This window comes from Xenopus tropicalis, chromosome 6, assembly GCF_000004195.4.
Source record: "Xenopus tropicalis strain Nigerian chromosome 6, UCB_Xtro_10.0, whole genome shotgun sequence".
Classification (NCBI taxonomy): Eukaryota; Metazoa; Chordata; class Amphibia; order Anura; family Pipidae; genus Xenopus; species Xenopus tropicalis.
Window position 1 is genome coordinate 127948737 of NC_030682.2, and position 19465 is coordinate 127968201.

At 38.7% G+C, this 19465-nt stretch overlaps 1 protein-coding gene across 2 annotated transcripts in view; it reads right to left on the minus strand.

Annotated features, from left to right (window-relative positions):
• Nucleotides 1-19465, minus strand: part of virma (vir like m6A methyltransferase associated) — a 27516-nt gene continuing 8051 nt past the window's right edge. For both annotated transcript variants that reach the window (XM_004915144.4, XM_002934412.5), the window contains 18 exons: nt 17582-17854; nt 16325-17459; nt 14564-15055; nt 14029-14183; nt 12866-12948; nt 12141-12234; nt 10363-10907; nt 8688-8923; nt 7767-8034; nt 7277-7494; nt 5346-5478; nt 4806-4955; nt 4388-4548; nt 3853-3949; nt 3549-3712; nt 3117-3448; nt 2739-2879; nt 1-389 (listed from right to left, as the gene is read on the minus strand). In XM_004915144.4, the coding sequence (XP_004915201.1) occupies nt 235-389; nt 2739-2879; nt 3117-3448; nt 3549-3712; nt 3853-3949; nt 4388-4548; nt 4806-4955; nt 5346-5478; nt 7277-7494; nt 7767-8034; nt 8688-8923; nt 10363-10907; nt 12141-12234; nt 12866-12948; nt 14029-14183; nt 14564-15055; nt 16325-17459; nt 17582-17854 (4832 nt within the window). In that variant the 3' untranslated portion in view covers nt 1-234. The remainder of the gene's footprint in view (nt 390-2738; nt 2880-3116; nt 3449-3548; nt 3713-3852; nt 3950-4387; nt 4549-4805; nt 4956-5345; nt 5479-7276; nt 7495-7766; nt 8035-8687; nt 8924-10362; nt 10908-12140; nt 12235-12865; nt 12949-14028; nt 14184-14563; nt 15056-16324; nt 17460-17581; nt 17855-19465) is intronic.

Consider the following 19465-nt stretch of genomic DNA (forward strand, 5'->3'; position numbering starts at 1 on the left):
TTTCGTTCTTGTTTTATTAAAAAGAGCTGCAAGGAGAAACAACAAACACAGAAAAAAAGTTACTAGACTGTACACAAAAATAAAATGCTTTACACAATAACATTCAAATTGTGTATCAAAAAGATAATCCAGGCATGGCTAATGCCATAAGTGTTTACACACTTTTATACTGGTCCATTAGTGCAGTGAAGAATCTCTTATGAAATATTCACATGTCCAATATGATTTTTCCATCTATCGCGTAAAAGAACGAACATGGCGTCCTCTGTTTCCGTTCCCACCAAGAAACTTTCCACGCGAACTGTTTGCACTGCTAGCGGCATTTGTCCATGATGGTCCTATACCGCCACGACCTCTGGCCACCCTTTCACGTGGATTTGGCCGGTATCCTAATAAAAGAAGAAATACAAATGGTTAAAGTCTGCTTTAAATAAATATAACGTACACCACAAAGATCTCCAGCTAAAGCACCTCTAAACCTTGTCCTTGGTTCCCAAAATATAACTATTAGTTGGTGGATGGGTAAGTGTAAACCTGAAACTGCTTTCTAAGTGACTAAAACACACACAAGTGAGTACAAGAAACCCCCTGCTTTAAGGACCAGTAAATATTTGAACTATAATTTCTATCCTGAACATATCTAAATACATATCGATCAATATTTTTAAAAATGTATTTATTTATAAAGACAGAGGAACAGATGCAGTTTTTTATTGGCAAAAGCTACAGTGGATAGGAGAGCTCTTCTTGCGGATATACCATAGTTAAAAGAACAGTACAGTCAACATTGTGCACTGAATGGCCTTGTGATGTACATACATATTTTATATTTAAAAGAGGCACAATTTGTTTGTTGATACTTGCAAGATCAGTCTACTTCCTGTCTACAACCACAACTAAAATACATTAGAGTGGAAAAGTGAGCAACCCTCGGGCTGCCTGAGGGGTTGGATGGGGTTTGTTTATTGGAAAACCCAGAAGTAGAATGTGACTAATTTTCAGTTTTCTCCCAATTTAAAGGAACAGTAACACCAAAAAATGAAAGTGTTTTAAAGTAATTAAAATATAATGTACAGTTGCCCTGCGCTGGTAAAACTGGTAAGTTTGCAACAGAAACGCTACTATAGTTTATATAAATGAGCTGCTATGTCAACACGGGGGCAGCCATTGAAGCTGGGAAAAAGGAGAAAAGGCACAGGCACATAGCAGATAACAGATAAGCTTTGTAGAATATAATGGGGTTTTATCTGTTATCTGCTAAGTAACCTGTGCCTTTTCTCCTGTAAATGGCTGCCCCCATGGCTACACAGCAGCTTTATTTATATAAACTATAGTAGGGTTTCTAAGGAAAACACACCAGTTGTACCAGTGCAGGGCAGCAGCACATTATATTTTAGTTACTTTTATACACTTTCATTTTTTGGTGTTACTGTTCCTTTAACGCCAGATAACAGAAACCATACTTATTTAAAAGACAAAACTAGCACAAGGCCTGTTCATTGCACTAATGTTAAAAAAGGGATAGGGATATGGTCGTTATAAATAGTGCTTCATTAATGTGATGTGGCATAAAATTGTACACTATAGTGTACACAAACTGTGGTGTTGTGAAACAATTTTTGCATTGGCACCTGATTATCTCAGTATAATTTACAATCAGGAATACATGCTTAAAGGAACAGTTAAGTGTAAAAATGAATAGACTGCGAAAACTAAAAAAATATGTGTAATAGTTAGGCAAAAATGTAATCTATAAAGGCTGGAGTGAGCAAATGTCTAACATAATAGCCAGAACACTACTTCCTGCTTTTAGCTCTCTTACCTTAGCCAGTGACTTTAGGGGGGGGGGGCACATGGGACATAACTGTTTAGTTAGTTTGTGAGCACGCAGATCAGATTCAAATCCAAGCTAACTGAACAGTTATTCCCCATATGTCCCCCCTCAAGTCACTGATTGGTTACTGCTAACAGCTTAGAGAGTTTGTAAAGTAGGAAGTAATTTTCTGGCCATTATATTAGACATCTGCTCACTCCAGCCTTTATAAATGACATTTTCGCCTAACTATACTGAAAACATTTTTTATTTTGTGCAGTCTATTCATTTTACAGAGTTTCATTGTTACACTGAACTATTCCTTTAAAGGGGCAGTTCACCTTTAAGGTAGCTTTTTGATTATTTCATTATTTGTTTTAGTTTTTTTTTTTTTTAATTATTTGCCTTCTACCAACTCTGCAGTTTTTAAACTGACCCCAGCAGCAAAAAAAAAACACTTAGTCTGTGAGGCTACAGTTTTATAGTTACTTTTTGTAACTTTTCTATTCAGGCCCTCTCCTAATCATTTACCAGTCTCTCATCCAAACCACTATCGGGCTGCTAAGGAAATTTGGACCCTAGCAACCAAATAGCTACTGAAACGCCTGAACTAAAAAAAAACTACAAATAAAAAATGAAGACCGAACTGTCTTATAATATTACTCTTTACATCATACTAAAAGATAACTTAAAAATGAACAAACCCTTTAAAGTTCTCTTGTAATATCACTAATAGGTGAAACAAAACAACATACATGAGGTGTATAAACATTAAAGTTTTAACTTTAACGACTAGAACCAAAACCTGGGGCAATCATTTTGTACTAGAAATGAACCATTTTCTGGCATCACATATTAGTAAGCAGTTGTTAATCATTCGGAAAACAGTGGGTTATGTCTAACTTGGAAAAAAAATGGTACTAACCTGCAGAGCTTTGCCTGAGAGGAGGAAGAGGCGCTCTGTCAAAATTACTCTGGGCTCCTCTACTTTCTACATAAGCCCCTCGTGGTGCTGCCTGTGGGCTCCAGTTCAGGACACGAACTCCTTCTCGTCGATTATAATTTACTAAGTACAAAACAATAAGCAATATTAGAAAATCTCAGCAAAGTTTTATTACAGCATCCATAATAAGCATTTATAAAACACCTAAATGTTGTGGACATGTTCTTTTAATACCTGTAGCCTGATTTGCTATCTATAGACTACCCAATGAAGTTACTGCATATTACTGGTTAGCACTCTTAAATTGGAGTCAAATGAATAGGGGATTGTATGGAAATCTATTATAAATAAACAGCAAACCTTTAGGAGCAGGTGGAGTAAAGAATCTGCTTTGGTGAAACACTCCTCTCCCTCCGCCTCTGTTTCCAGGGAAACCCCCACGGGATGAGACCTTCTGAGAAACTTTGGGTGGCCTCTTGGGTGGAGGGATTCCAACAGGAGGTGCTACTTCCTTACGTTCAGCTGCCACAAAATCATCTACGTGCATTGAAGGCGGCCGGCTTGTGTTCTGTTTCCTCTGCCGGAAGAGATCATGAGGACGCATAGTCTGTACAAATCCACCTCTGCCCCTTCCTCTTGGGAGAGGAACAAAGTGAGCTCTTTTGGCTGGCTCAATATACTCGGACTTGCCACTGGAAAATTAAAATATATGTAGAGTTTTAAAACCCATAGAAAATCCAGTCACAGGAAAAAAAAACAAACAAACAAACCACAGCTTGCAATGTAACTCACCTTGTGATGAAAGTCTCATGTTTGTGTTTCCCTAGCTTGAACCCCTTTGTGGTTTTTGTCCGACCAGGTGATGAAGGTTCCAATAAAAAGGATCTTTCTAACTCTGATTTTAAATCAAAGTCACTGCAGCATTTTGCTGATAGTTCAAGCAAATCAACTTTAACCTATAAATACATAGATTAATTAATTTCTATAAATGCACCCATGCAGTTTAAAACTGAATTTAGTGCACCAGGTTTGGATGTGTTGGACTAAGATTTGCTCTCATGAATTAATTTAAAACAAATATATTAAAGGTTTTTACCATATCTAAGTCTGCGTCAGCTTCTTCAGGCTGGAAAGGTGTAAATGACAAAGATTTCAGCTGTTCATCCAACATATCTGCTAGGATGTACACCGTCCTAGAAAAGTGAAACAGGTCAGATTCTTGTTAATTTAAGGCTTATGTCAAGCAGGGAGTTTTGTAGCGGATACTTAGCAATGTTTTCCTTAAGTGCCATTAGCTGGGTGCTCTACCTAGCATTTCCAGGGACTAGGGACTCTGATCGTATGCTGCTTTTCGGTATTACAAGAGCAATCTTTATGCTGACCCCACCTCAAGACGAGACACTGATGTTTTTATTTCAATAGATGGGGGAAAAACAATGTTGCAACATGCTACCCCCCTGTAAGCACACAAAATGGCACCTTATGCAGGAAAGAGTGAGCAAAGGCCTCTTGTATGGGGGAGTGACAAGACAGAGAGGTGTGAGCAGAGTCAAGAGGCAGTGCCAGAATTAGGTGTCCATGCAACATATGTTGGGAAGACTTTACTGTCAAGTTTAGAGCTTAAAGATTACCTGTTGTTAAACATATTCTGCAAAGGGTCTGTTGCAGGTAGGACAGGCTCCACATCCTGGTCACTCAGAGGCATTGGAGTCTTGGCTGATTCTATTATCTGTCTAAAACTAGACACGTTGTCCAGCAAGGATTCTAAGTTGTCATCTTCTTTGGATTGCTCCTACAGAAAACAGACATTGTTGCCAATTTTAAAAGCACAGGACATGGCAATTATAAATGAGGCATTAAAGGCCCAAACATTTTGGTCATGTACTTTGGCACCTTAACAGTCATATTAGTTCAGCTTCATTTATCATGTAGTTCTCTTATTTGGTAGGCTATTACTCAGTAGGTCCATGGCAGACCAAACAGATCTTTACCCTAACACAGCAGGTCTGGAAGGAATGTGCATAAATACAAGCAGGAATGTTACCATACCAAAACAAGCTTTTCTAAATCCAGCAGCAAGTTCTCTGATGTTTCCTCTTTGCTCAGGAGCAGGTGTTTTATTTCAGCAGTGGTGAGGCCTTGTGTCTTTGTAGGGTGAGAGCCATCTACCTCCATCATTCCTCCTTCTTCCCCACAGACCTGGGTTTCAACAGATTATTAAGCAAATTGTAAACTACAGAACACCGCCCCCCACACACTGAATCTTTTAAACTGCATATTACAGATTCCTACAAGTGCACTTCCACCATAAGCAGCCTTGGAGTGTTCACAAGCCTCCCCTCTGAAAGGGTCGCAGGGACCCTTTCCCCACCCCACTAAGGACCTTGCCTGCAGCAAAACAATGGCTACTTAGAAAAGGTTGAAAGTGCAAACTAAGACACTATATAACTTAAGCTTTTATATGAATTAGGAGAATTCAAAAAAAATAATGATTTTAATCCGACATCCCTGGTGACTCTGCTCCCAATTTCCCCCATCACAGCAGCAACTGCATTTCAAACTTGCGAAAAAATAAATGAAGGTACTTGCCATTGACTCAGAGTTCATTATTTGTCTCATAAAGTCCAAGTAAGAGGAAGCCAATTCACCAGTGTCTTTCCCAAAGGCACACACAATGCGTTTAAGGACAACATACAGAGCACTGCTGTGCTTCTTCAGCGAGCTGTGGAAAATGTGCAATGATTTTTAGTACTTCAGTTACAAATAAAGTCTATAGCTGATGTTAATGTTATGCTAATTTGCAATGTGCCTGATCCAAATTTACCCTAATAAAGGTGTAAACATACATTTTCCAACACACTGCTATAGTCTGTTCTAAAAAAAGAAAAACAAAAACCCCACACAGACGAGCACTGAGCCTTTAGCCTGCCCTGTTTTTAAAACCACCCAAAATACCATATTGGCAGCAATGGGATCTAATATAAAATGTTAGAAAACGCAATTCTCATGCAATTCCTGCTTGGGAATTGGGTGTATGTTTAAAAAATATTTCAGGCAAAGGTACCCCAATTTCACGTTGTGTGTGTTATAGAGTGGCTGCCCAAGGTATTTGTAATGTCAGCCTTTTGGTTGCACCAATCAATACACAGGTATGGGATCCCTTATGCAGAAACCAGTTATTCAGAAAGTTCCGGATTACAGAAAGGCCATCTTCCATAGACGCCATTATAAGCAAATAATTTTTTTAAATAATTTCCCTTTTTTAATAAAACAGTACCTTGTACTTGATCCCAACTAAGATATAATTAATCCTTATTGGGGGCAAAACAAGCTATTGGGTTTATGTAATGTTTATATGATATGATTTTTAGTACAGTTAAGATATGGAGATCCGAATTACAGAAAAATCCCTTGTCTGGAAAACCCCAGGTTTTGGATTCTGGATAACAGGTCCCCATACCTGTACTCATTTACACCACCACCACATACTATCCATTCACTTGCATTGAGCTGCCTAAGACAGATAGCATATATAATGACTCACAAGAGATGGCCAAGAAATATGCTAGTGACTGTCAAAGGAATTACTTTTTCCATTTAGTTGAACAAAAAATGAGTGCAGACAGACAAGTAGTTTGATTGCCAGAATTCTCAGAGATAGCACTAAGACAATCATAAACCTCTAAATACCATGGATGTCATAGTAAAGTCATACTGCCAAACTGAAGCGGACTAACCAATAGTTTTTTTAAATAAACAAGGCCAGCCGTATAAATAATTGCCTATGTCATTTATGGAATCTTGAAGGACAAGTAAAACTTTCAAATAAGTGAATGTAAAATTGAGAAGCATGCTATTCTAAGCACTTTTGCAATGTGCATTCATATCTTTTTTTTTTTTAATTTCAAGATATTATGGGATATAGGTACTATTAATATGGATACATTTTGTTACAACAATGCCACCTGCTGGTCTGTTTCTAACCATATTTTAGTCAAGGAAGAGGGCTGTCTGATGTTATTCTGGCTAGGAAAATCATTAGAAACTTTACTAAAATAAACTCCTTGACAACATCACTTCCGGAAACTGACCAGCAGGTAGCGATGTTGTAACAAAATTAATTCAACACCTATATCCCTTAATATGCTGAAATAAAAAATAAAATAAAAGTTGCATAAGTGCTTAGAATAGCACCCTCATCAATTTTACACTTATTTTAAAGGTTTACTTATCCTTTAAACAGGCGGTACATTGATCAGGAGAGCTGCCTTGCAGCGCTGGGTTCTATCTGCAAAGATTTTTACTTTTATGCTCTCTGAGCTTACGTGGGTTCCATGCAAGTACTCCAGTTTTTTTTTTTTCCCCACACTGCAAAACATACATGAAAGTTAGGAACCTTTAATTGTAAGCTCCACTGGGATGGCCCGATGTGAATGATGCACAATATTTGCACTATATATAAATAAATGGTGCTACAGGTGTCTCATCACTGGCTATTATAGAATAATTCCTTTCCCTACCTCTTTAAGTGGTAGAATCCGTAATCATGCTCTGATAGGAACATCATGGTTCTGATGGCAGTGTGAAGAGATGCATAACTGCTATCACTGTTGGCAAATGTCTCCATTAGACTATCACAGATGGACGGGAGAAGTTCTTTACCGGGCAATGCATTAGCTAGCTGCTCTTGTTCAGAAACTTGTGCTTCTGTGGTGCTTGGCAGGATTAGGGCAATATCCTGAAAGGAAAAATCATTCGATACAGATGTTACACAAACAAGACATTCTGTAGGATGATCAGCACAAATTAAAATCTTTTTTTTTTATGTGTTTTCCCTATCCCTGTAACCCACAGTATCTTATTATAAGTTTTTAATTGATCTAATGCAGCTAGAAGAGAGAACGCAAATCATTAACTGTTTAACAGGGTGCACTTTGCAAAGTGTTTGTCTTTCATTTTGTGTTTTTTTTTTGTTTTGTTTTTATCATTGCCTTGGGGAAACATAGGTACCTGATCACAGAGATACTGTATGATGGACATGACATATTCCCCACACTGCTGGTGAATGACATTGTCAGCTGCTGATTTCATCATAGTCAGAAGCTCCTGAAACAACTCCGCATATCGTTCATCGCCTTTGCCCCCAGTAATCAGGTGTAATATTGCCACTTTACATGCTCGGTGGGCTGCCAAGGAATCGAGAAGTGCGAGCAGCCGCGCCAGCTGTCCTGTGTATTGCTTCTCCTTGTCCTTCTCCTTGTCCTTCTCCTCTGGAGAACTGAAACAAATTGTACAGAATACATTATGAAGAGGAACTTGTTATACTAAGCATTTCATTCATTAACATACAAATGAAGAGCAGGCAAGAGCTCAACACAAAGCTAAAATGTGGAATCTCAAGGTGTCAAAACGCCCACTATCCCACAAATAGCATGTGATCTTATTACAGTACGTATATGGTCATGTTAGCAATGAGAACATATTCTGCATAAACAAATAAAATAGCTAACAATTACTTAATTGTAAGCTAAAGAAGAGCCAATACAAGGCCAGTTAAAACAGGATGTGTAATAACAAGAAAAGGGGAAACTAAAAGAATAATTTATTCTACTGAGATGCAAGGTATAAAAATACATGCTGGCATAAGGTATTGGCATCACTGTACAGGTTATGAGAAAACACTAGGAAGGGCTTACTTTACTACCATAGAAGTACTAAACACCAGCACAGCTGATTCTGGCAAGCAGTGTGCAGTAATAAATATTAACTGCTTATTGGTTGCCACTGCAATCTGCGCTGTTGCAATTTAGCACCTGTGTCAATAATTCAGCCCATTTAGATTTGCCAGGACCCCAGTAAAGAAAGATCACACCCCTGGATTACTGGCTAAATAATTACTAAAGAGTAATTTTAGTCATATTACAGAATTACCTCTGCAAATCCTCCACAATGAGATCCAGTACCGTGCGCATAATTAGTAGAGCAGTGGGTGAGGCCAGGTCACAGAGCTGAACACAGACACGCCTGATCATGTGCTGTAGAGGTTGGCAAGAGGTCCCGGAGATGGAGCGCACAATATCCTGGAGCAGTTTAGAATGTACATGCAGGTGCATACTCCACAGTTTTCTGGTGTTTAAAGCCACAGCAATATCCTGGGGGTCAATAGCCTGAAAACCAAGGAAAAGGCCAACTTATTTAGTGATTGTTATTGATTGATTGTGATAATTTATGTATAAACCCAGTCTTTCAGAAGGGGGCTGACAGTGTATATAGTGCAATAAAAGTGTTGATACCCTTCACAAAAAGCTTATGCAAGCATTTGCAATACAAACAGCGAACAAAATCAGTCAGGTTTTTCCATGAAAAAAAAATGTTCATAGGCTCCAATGGGCGCAAAAAAAAAAAAAAATTTGCACAGTTGCCATAAAAAACACACATTAATTTCATTGCATTCCCCCAATTTTTGCAGTTTTGCAAATTTTTCGGCAAAGTGAAACAGGGCAGATTCACTCATCATCAATTAATATAACTATTGTTGTATTGCAAACTAGGTGGACCTATACATAATTGCTGGCTTTGGATATGAATTAAGCTTTTTTTGTGTCCCTGTGAAAACCTGTGCTTGGGTAAAATGCACATTGGGCTTAGGACCTTTGTATTTTGGGGGTGTACGTTATGCTATGCTTGTGTTTTTTTATGGCATATTCCTGGGTACTGCACGCATATGAATTTAGATATTTTTTGCACTGTGCGAAGTAGTACCATGTTAACATGTATTGCTAGCTTTAATATAATTACCACCTCATTATTGTCATCTTCACCCCTGCGCAATTTTCTGTTTTTGTACCTGTATAAATTCAGCCACAACATATGATTAAATATAGTTAGATTTAACTACGAACTTTATCAAAGTTGTCCCCCTACCTGTCCCCTGGTTTGTGCATCACTGGATATCATTTGTGCCTCAGCTGCACCTGCTGACCCTGCAGTGAGCACTGAATTTTGGAATTAGCACTCAAGTGCAGAGAACAGCAACCCCAGGGGTGTAGGTGCTATCATGGAGCACAAAAGGCACACTCTTGCACTTGCGCCCAAAAAAAAAAACAAACTTCTTTTGTCTTTTTCAATGAAAATCTATCTGGAATTATAGATCACTTTTTCAGTTTATGCATATTATATTTTTGGAGGGCAGGGGAGGGATCCCACGTGACCGGTTTGCAGAGGGGTAAAGGAGTAACCACCACTGATACTATAGGACAGTGATCCCCAACCAGTGGCTTGTAAGCAACATGTTGCTCACCAACCCCTTGGGTGTTGCTCTCAGTGCCCCCAAACCAGGGAGTTATTTTTGAATTCCTGACATGGTGGCAAGTTTTGGTTGAATAAAAAAAAAAATTCCTACCAAATAAAGCCTCCGGTAAGCGGATAGTGTGCATAGAGGCTACCTAATAGCCAGTCTTAGCCCTTATTTGGCTCCTCCATGAACTTTTATGCTTGTGTTGCTCTCCAAGTCTTTTTACATTTGACTGTGGCTCAAGACTAATAAAGGTTGAGGACCCCTGCTATAGGAGTATGCCAACAGTGAGATGACCATTTATACTGTTACCTGAGTGGTCTGCATAGGAAGAGGCAAAGGCAGCAGCTCCGATAATATAATGAGTCCTGAGACAAAGCCTTCAGTAACTTTCAAGATAGACGAAAGCACTTCCTTGAGCATTAGTGACCAGGTGTTATTGGCCAGCGTCTCCTCTGAGATTGTAAGTTGTTCATTAACTCCTTGTGTAAAGGTTAATAAAATGTCTACGATATCATTTTGGACTTTCTGCTCTTCTCCATCCAGTCTTCCGGAGAGAGGAATAGAACAAAGGAGCATGTGTAAAGTGACCAGTGTGCATGGGACCCTCATGTCTTTAAATTCAAATGAGCCACCCCGTAAAAGTTCCATCAACATAGTCTTGAGCAAGGACAGGGTGCAGCGTGCCACAGATATAGTGATAGCTCTGTACAGTATGGTGCCCAGGTTTACATGCAGCCTCCATGGCTGGATGAGAATGCTATTCAGTTTTTGGAGGATACGTATAAAGGTGTCCAGGCCTTCAGCAGAAAAGAGCTGAATGACAGCAAGATTCCACTTTAGATCCTTCTGTTGGCCTACAATAGCAAATTGAAAAAAAAAAAAAGTTTTAATTTCTAAGGAAAAAGGAAAGATAAAAATCTCCAATGCACTTAATATTTTCACAAACTAAAATGATGTAAACACAGTTACCGGCATAAGTTACATAACTTGGTGATAATAAGCACTAAAACCAGATAGTTTTTTGAATTCCTGACATGGTGGCAAGTTTGATGAATGGTGGCATTCTAAGACAATCTGCAATTGGTGTTCATCTTTTTGTGGTTTAATGATTTAGTTTTTTTGTTCACTCTAATTTGGACTTTTGTCCCTAGCAACCAGGCAATGATATCAGCACCAGTGATGACCAATAAAAAAAAAATAAAGAGTAACAATGTTAAAGGGGGACCGGTCACCCTAGAAAATAATTTGAAATTATTTCTTACTGTGTTTGTCAAGTAAAATAAACTTCACCTACACTACATAAATTATATAAATCTTGTTTCCTTTAGCCTTAGATTTCACAACCACACCCAGCAGGTAGGCACCATTTTGTGGCCACAGTTATTAAGGCAAGTTTTGTATCATCCCAAAAACTTGTTTATGTGCCAGAATGTGGGACATGATGCCCATCCCAATGATACACAGTTATATGGTAGAGGAGGGAGGGGAAAACGTGGTTGCTGAATGGAAAGTGAAAGTAATTGCCTTCCCTGCCTCTATGCCTAGGGCATTGAGCTGGGGCAGACAATATATGATTGACAGCTGGGATTTTTAAATAGCTTTATAATGGGGTTGGATGTGTTAATAAACAAAGGAATTCGGATTTTTATGTTTAAGTTGAGAAGGACTTTTATTATACAGCTTTTAATGTCTGGGCAATAGGTCCTCTTTAAAGCTTTATGGAGCAATAGATTTTTGGGTTGCTGGGGTCAGCAACAACTTCCTATTAAAAAGGGAAGAGGTAGAAAAGGAAGGAATTTTATCTAAAAACTATATAAAAAGACAAAATAGCCATTTTAACCTAGAAGGCCAGCCATAAAAATCAAGATTAACGAATACAATATTTTCCTTTATCTAAGATGATAAATGAAATACAACACACACAACATTCTGCATTTTTTACAGGCAAGTAAACACTAAACAAAGAAGTGAGGTTTACCATTTAGTACCCACAATAACTTCACTGACATTATGCCTATACCTGCCACTGACTTCCACTTTAATATGAAAGAAAGATTAGATCAATTGCTTAAATACGTTAAATTTACCTTCAACTGGAGCCGGAGGACAAGCTACATGACAAAGGATGCGGAGAGCAGTGAGAAGGCCAACACCTTCCTGTGTCATCAGATTGTCTACATTCTAAAAGAAAATACATCATTTATACGACTGACATTAAAAAAGGGGTCGTTTATTATGTGCACACTGAATCCATGACGATACATAAAAACACAAAATCAGCTGCTAAAATCCTTACAATACCATGGCCACCAATACATGAGAAATGCAGTCAACTAGTTGCCAATTCATTTCAGCAAATACCTGTTTACAACGATTGAGTAAAAATATCAATTTGCACTTGGGCAACCAAATTTTAGTCCTATTCAGTATTTCAGAAACCCAAATATTTCTCTTGCACAGGTCCCTATACATAAATGTGAGTTTCTGATGGTGGCCCTGTGGCTTACCACATTCTAAGCTCTTATATAGTTGACAGAAGCTGTAGGCAGGGCATGGCATCCCTCTGTGCTTCCCTGCTGTAGAACTGTAATTAGCTGGTAGGCTAGTCTGTGGCCACTCCATGCATTATAAATAATATTTGGCCTAGATGAGAAAGCTACTTTATATGGCTTATGACACAACCAGGTTGTATGTGTCTTTTGGTCAACAGCTAACCAGACCAGCACCTACCAGGTGACCAATAAGTCAAATATAATAAAACATCAAGCAACTCAATCACAAAGTGTAAATTTCATAAGCAATTATTTCTTACCTGCTTTATATAGTCAATAAGGACCGGGATGCAATTTATCTCAAATCGAATACTTTTTAATGGTTCTAACCATTTGGCAAGTTCTACAAAAGAAAATTATAGTATTTAAGAAACAGAAATGCATTATAGCTAAACATGAAGAAATGCAGTTAAGTTCTGCTTAACCTATCTGAACCTCATTTTAGTAGAAACTCGAATCGTGTACGCAAAAAAAAAATTTTTTAGACTTGAATTTTATAACATTATGCCATTTACATGCATTTTTACTATTTACAGTGACATTTAAATTGCCCACTAGCCTGTTGCTTTTTGGTCTAAGGGCAAAACAGAAGAGGAAAATTTCTCACCAGGTCCACATGTAATGTATTGTAAATCTGCTGGAGGGAGTAAATATAGCTTGGCTTAACACAAGATTCCTTCATTTGACACTGTAAAGTGAACAACCCCTTTATGGTAGGTGTTTTCAGATAGTACACCAGAAAGATTATTTTAAGTTGCTTTTTTAATACTTATTGAAGTTTATATTTTCACCTTATCATGTTTCCCTAGAGCAGCTCTGAGATACTTTAGTTCAGGGGATCTCGAACATTTTGAACATGGGGTCAGTTCATGGTCCCTCAGACTGTTGGGGGTTGGACTGTAGTCCTCAAACTACACCCCCCTCCACGTCCTCAAACTACAACCCACTCCCCGATGCGTCTGCAGACAGGAAGTAGCCAGGGGTGAGGGTAAATAATGGGGGCTGGATCCGACCCGCGTGCCTAGTTTGAGGATCCCTGCTTTAGTTTATACATTTATCATCTTTAGCCCTGCTAAGCATAATCTCCAGAATTGATACATTAGTTAATAGTTGCAATGTTAGTAACTATTGTATCAAAATGTAAATCCAGTGAGAGTAACTAGATTACTGAGCTGCCTGAATGCTAGAGGGGACATTAAAGTTTAAACACCAATTTAAAAAAAAAATTAAAAAAAATAAAAATAGAAAGTAATTTTGAAAGGTTATTCCTGTTGTACTAACTGAAAATGTGTTTGGAAGGTAAACAACCCCTTTAAGCTGCTACTTGCAAGGACATTATCAAGTTTCTCAGTGTATGGAGTCTTGTGGGAAAGTGTAAGTATTAGAGTGAAACTATATGCTAATAGAAAATGCCTAAACCTACCCTGAAGCTTGGCATTATTCTCATCCGTTTTACAGAGTTTCAGAAGAGGCGCTGAATGGCTCTCCAGGATCTGTATGTCATTGGAGGTCTGGACCACGAGCAGCACAAGTAGGCAGGCATAGTTATAGGCTACTGATTTCTTCGACTTTGTGTCCCTGTAAACATGAAAAAGCATCTGCCATTATAACAGAAACATATATTCCATTCAGGTATTTGGTTAAGATGAGGCAATTTTTGCTCCTGTATTATAATATTTACCTGGAAAAGTATAAAATAGTGAAAAGAATAAGAGTATCCTGTGTAACAGAAGCCTGTTTGTGATAAAGCATGCAGATTCTTAGAGGAAACAAGTACATGAAATTAAGTGATAGTAGGGTAATGTACTTTAACCACCACTGGCATGGGAGTACACACCAAAAACATTCAAGTGCAGTTTCCTTTATCACAACAGCATTAGCCTTAAAAAATTGTACATGGCATATTAGTACAACAAAAACATAATGTGTATGGCTTCAGCAACAAAAGGGAACCTTACCCAAGAGCTTCTTTGGAGCAAAATTCCATTAATGTTATGAGGCACTGCAGGTTCTTGTCAAGGCTGAAGACATGGGCAACAGCTGACCTCCCAACAGGGTTGAAGGTGATTAGATAAAGGTTGTGCAGAATACCCAGCAGGTTGGCATGATCTGTCTCTTCAGTGGCAGTGCAGTTCTGGAAATGGTGAAAGAGTTCAGAGATGTACTGAAGAGCCTGTGTGGCATGCAGTATCCATAAGGCAAAAGAGTCTTCGTTGTTGCTATCAGATGGTAGATTATCCTCCTGCTCCTGGTCAGAAGCCTGACACAATGCCCTGGCAATGAGATTTGTTGCTTCATTCTCAAATAAGAGAAACAGAAGACCTTTCTGAGACTGTGCCAGGAATCGGAGGATTTCTCTAATGGCATACATCACTCCTGGGTGAGAACTGGTGCCTGGCAGAGAGAGCAGGAGGGTGGCAGACTCCAGGAACTGGTGATGGTGAAGATACCTAATAGAAGGATAACACTTAGATCAGAAAGACAACTATTATCTGTATAATCTCATTAGCAAATGGTTTCGTGTTTAGGCGCCAGTATGTCTTATTTTAAATGTTATCATTGAAGAGAAAAAAAATAATTTATTTTGCTATGGTTTTCCATCCCCCAAGTATCTCTGAAGAAGTTACTGGTTTATTTTGCATCTTTAGGCTCAGCTCTAGATTTCCCACTAATTAAAAAAAAAAAAAAAAACCTTTACAAGGGTATTAACCCGTGCAAAAAATTCTGCTGGACAATTTCATTGTTTAAAAAAAAAAAAAAAAGTAATTCTCGAAACATTCCAAATTATACAGCTATTTTTTTTTTAATTTGGGTGGTATTTTTCTTCCCCCTGCATGACTTTTTTTGCAACACCAAGGGGCTGATTTACTTACCCACGAACGGGTCAAATGGAGTCCGATTGCGTTTTTTTCGTAATGATCGGTACTTTGCGATTTTTTCGTATGTTTTGCGATTTTTTCGGATTCTTTACGAATTTTTCGGATCCAATACGATTTTTGCGTAAAAACGCAAGTTTTCCTATCCATTACGAAAGTTGCGTAAAAAGTTGCGCATTTTGCGTAGCGTTAAAACTTACGCGAAAAGTTGCGCATTTTTCGCGTAAGTTTTAACGCTACGCAAAATGCGCAACTTTTTACGCAACTTTCGTAATGGATACGAAAAACTCGCGTTTTTACGCAAAAATCGTATTGGATCCGAAAAATTCGTACAGAATCCGAAAAAATCGCAAAACATACGAAAAAGTCGCAAAATATTCGTTTTCAAGTCGGAACTTTTCCAATTCGGGTCGGATTCGTGGGTTAGTAAATCAGCCCCCAAATGTTAATAACACAGATCTGAGCATAATCCAGAAACATACATTTTATAGTGCTACCAGTCAGATCACTGACAACTGGTGCTGTAAAAATCTACAGCAGAAAATATGGTTGGTGTAATCATGAGTCCCATACTGGATCATGAATAGGTGTACATGTTCCACAACTAGCAAGAGTGTTTTACATAAAGTGACCAAACAACAAAGGACCTCTCATTAGAGACTGAAATATGCATTAACAGGGAGAACCTATTGCTATTAGAGGACAGAGTCACTCACTTGGATAGTGGGCACGTGTGTTCTACCTAAAGCAACAGAACTCACATTATGCCTTTATGGCAGCTTGCTAGAAAACAGCATTACATTTTTATTTTATACCCAATTTACCTCTGTCTATATGACTTACCGAAATAAAACAGGGTAGGGATCATCCCTTTCTGGTGGTCCAGTGATGCGGGCTGATGTTGGGAAGGACTTCACCGGAGACTGAATCATTGTATGAGGTGCCTTTTCCAATAGGTGTAAGATCTCATTCAGGAGACCAACCAGTTTCTCTAAATCTCCTTCATTTACATTAGTGGCATCAAGGAGATGTTCCATCTCCATAGGCATCTCCACATCATTATCATAGTCTCTGGTCTGTCTTTCAAGTGCAGTTTCTGCTTCCTGGCCAAGTTCATTTTGGTTCTGAGGGACTGCTGCACTTTCTACCAGCTGCTCTCCCATCTTCTTCACATGAGAAAGAATTTCAGAAAAATGACACTTCTGCAGAACAGCAGAACAGGATGTGAATACCCTAACAGTCTGATCCAACAAAATTAACTCTAAGAGCTTCTGGTACCCACTTTTGGTCCCCTGTCCTTCTGAAGGTTTTAAAAAGCTTTCCATTCCTTCATTGGTGCTGATGATACTATCTAATGATCTGAAAGCATTCAGCTTGAGAGAAGATGACACGTGATCTGCAAATAACAAGTTGTACAACTTTCCAATGACATTGGCATTTAAGAGAGCTTCTACTGCTTGCGACCCACACTCTGCCAGTGAGGACACAAGCTTTGTTCCTGCTTTCAGCTGCCGCACATTTAAAGCAATAGGCTGCTGAAGTGCAAGCTGCAAGTCCAATGCTTGCATGGCCCAATCAACTAGCTGACTGAGGTGATCTCTTCCAGGTTCCTTAAGCATGCCAAAGCTCAGTCCTTTCACAATTAAACCAGGGACTTCTTCTAATGCAGTGACCCACTTGGAGCCTCTGTCATCTTGATACAGTTCAAGTAATTCAGTTAGCTTCAAAGATGTTTCATTTTCCCCAGAGTTTTCTTTGTCTAGATCTAGTTCCTGAAGTCTGCAGATTTCATTCTCAAATGCAGTTCTGTACGGACAACTGAAGTATAGAAGAGGGCCCAAGTCCCTGTCATATGGGTCATAGGCCATGGTGGGTACAGATGCCAAATCCTCAGGAGTATAGTCTATGTATTTAAATGCCTCCCGCTCAAAATCAGCAATCCCATCTTCATCACTTGAAATTTGTTCGTAGCCATCATCTGCCAAATGGAATAAAGGTATTTTGTTAATCTTTTTTCTTTACAGTACAGCAAATTACACAGTGGGTTTTCCATGGTTACATTAACAACTATATAAGCAGGAAAATCTAATTCAAACACACCTTCTAAATCCTCGTCATCACCCTCATCATCTTCATCCTCTTCGTCAGCTATGCTGTCACCAGTCTGATCATCTTCCTCATCCTCCTCATCTTCAGCATTGATATCGTCATCATCATCTTCATCCTCATCGTCTTCATCTCCCTCATCCTGGGGATCATCTTCCCCATCGTCTTCATCTGAATAGTTGCCATCAGGGTGGACAGAAACTCGATCAGGGGATATGGGTTCAAAATATCCTTCTCTATGTAATCCATCATCTTCTATCTCTCCACCTGACACAGAAAAGGAACAAGGCAAATCAAAGGGCCTGTCAGAAAAACAAGCAGCTTTCAAGTTATGTACATGTGATTTATAGGGGGTTTGGAGATAGAGAACACATCTTCTGACTATGATGAAGGGTGATGCAATTCAAGACATACTTAATGGGAACTACCCCCAAGTAATGATAGGGTTATGGTTTAACTTTCACTAACAGACAGCAAGAGAGTTTTCTCTGAATACAATGCTTCCTGAATATACTGCCCGTTTTAAACTTTGCCTACCAATTGCATTTTAACAGTGATATTTCATTATAATGATATGCACATTTGTTAATAAAATCTTACTTGAACTAATTATGTGCTATAAAAAGGGTGCTAGTATAAAGAAAGAGCACTGTATAATCATTATACAAGGGTAGCAGCAGCATTCCCCTATATTCTTAGGTATTTTCCAAAGACTGCAATAGAGATGCAACAGTAGCAGATAAACGGCTGTTCTATTGTTTATAGTTTAAAGGGGTTATTCACCTTAAAATTAACTATTAGTTATTCTGTAGAGCAGGTAGCCCCAACCTTTTTCACTTGTAAGCCACACTCAGATGTAATGAAAGTGTTGGTGAGCCACACAAGCAGGGGTGCCAAGTCGGGGCCTTGATTGGCTATTTGGCAGCTCCATGTGGACTGCTAGCCTGCAGGAGGCTCTGCTGTGTCTGTATCTCCAAAACTTGCCTTCAAGCCAGAAATGTGAAAATGGGCAACTACTTTGAGGCCACTAGATGCAACTAAAAGGGGATGGTGAGCAAAATGTTGCTCACAAGCCACTGGCTGGGGATCACTGATGTAATGACTGCAGCAACACTTCAGTTTGGAAGTTCAGCACCTATATGGCTGCTATGGTTTCTATTACTCTAGAAACCAGGCCCTGGATTGAAAGAGACTAATATGAATAGGAGAGGCCTGAATAGAAAGAGAAGTAAAAATAACAATATAATTGTAGCCTCACAGAACAATTGTTTTTTGGCTACAAGGGTTAGTGACCCCTATTTGAAAGATGGAAAAAGTCAATAGGCAGCAGCAAACAATTACTAAACTATACAAAATAAAGAAAACCAACTGAAAAGTTGCTAAGAATTGGCCATGCTTTAACATACTAAAAGTTAACAAAGGTGAATTACCCCTTTAAAAATGCAGTCACACAGGAGGAATGCCCTGTATTACAAAATATCCTAGGTCTTAATTCTTAACCATAATAGGTAGAATAGAATCCCCATTTATAAACAGGAATAGGTTCCCTTTAATGACCTTAACAGATAGATAAAAGAGGACATATATCATCAAACAGGCAGAGTTGGGAAATTGTTCCACAATTAAGGAATAGTCACAATTACAAAGAGTAAAGGTCAAGTGTACCATCAGAATGTGTTACTTTAGCAAAATATTAGTACATGCATAGAACACTCATCCAGCTCATAAGGTACAAGCACCTACTATAAAGGAAAAATGCTTGGGATATACACAGAGCCCAGTCTGAGCCTAAGCACCAAAAATCAGGCAAAAAGCAGACTAGACTTGCTGAACGCTCCTGACCAAATATGCTGTGGACAAGCAACACAGCCAAATATA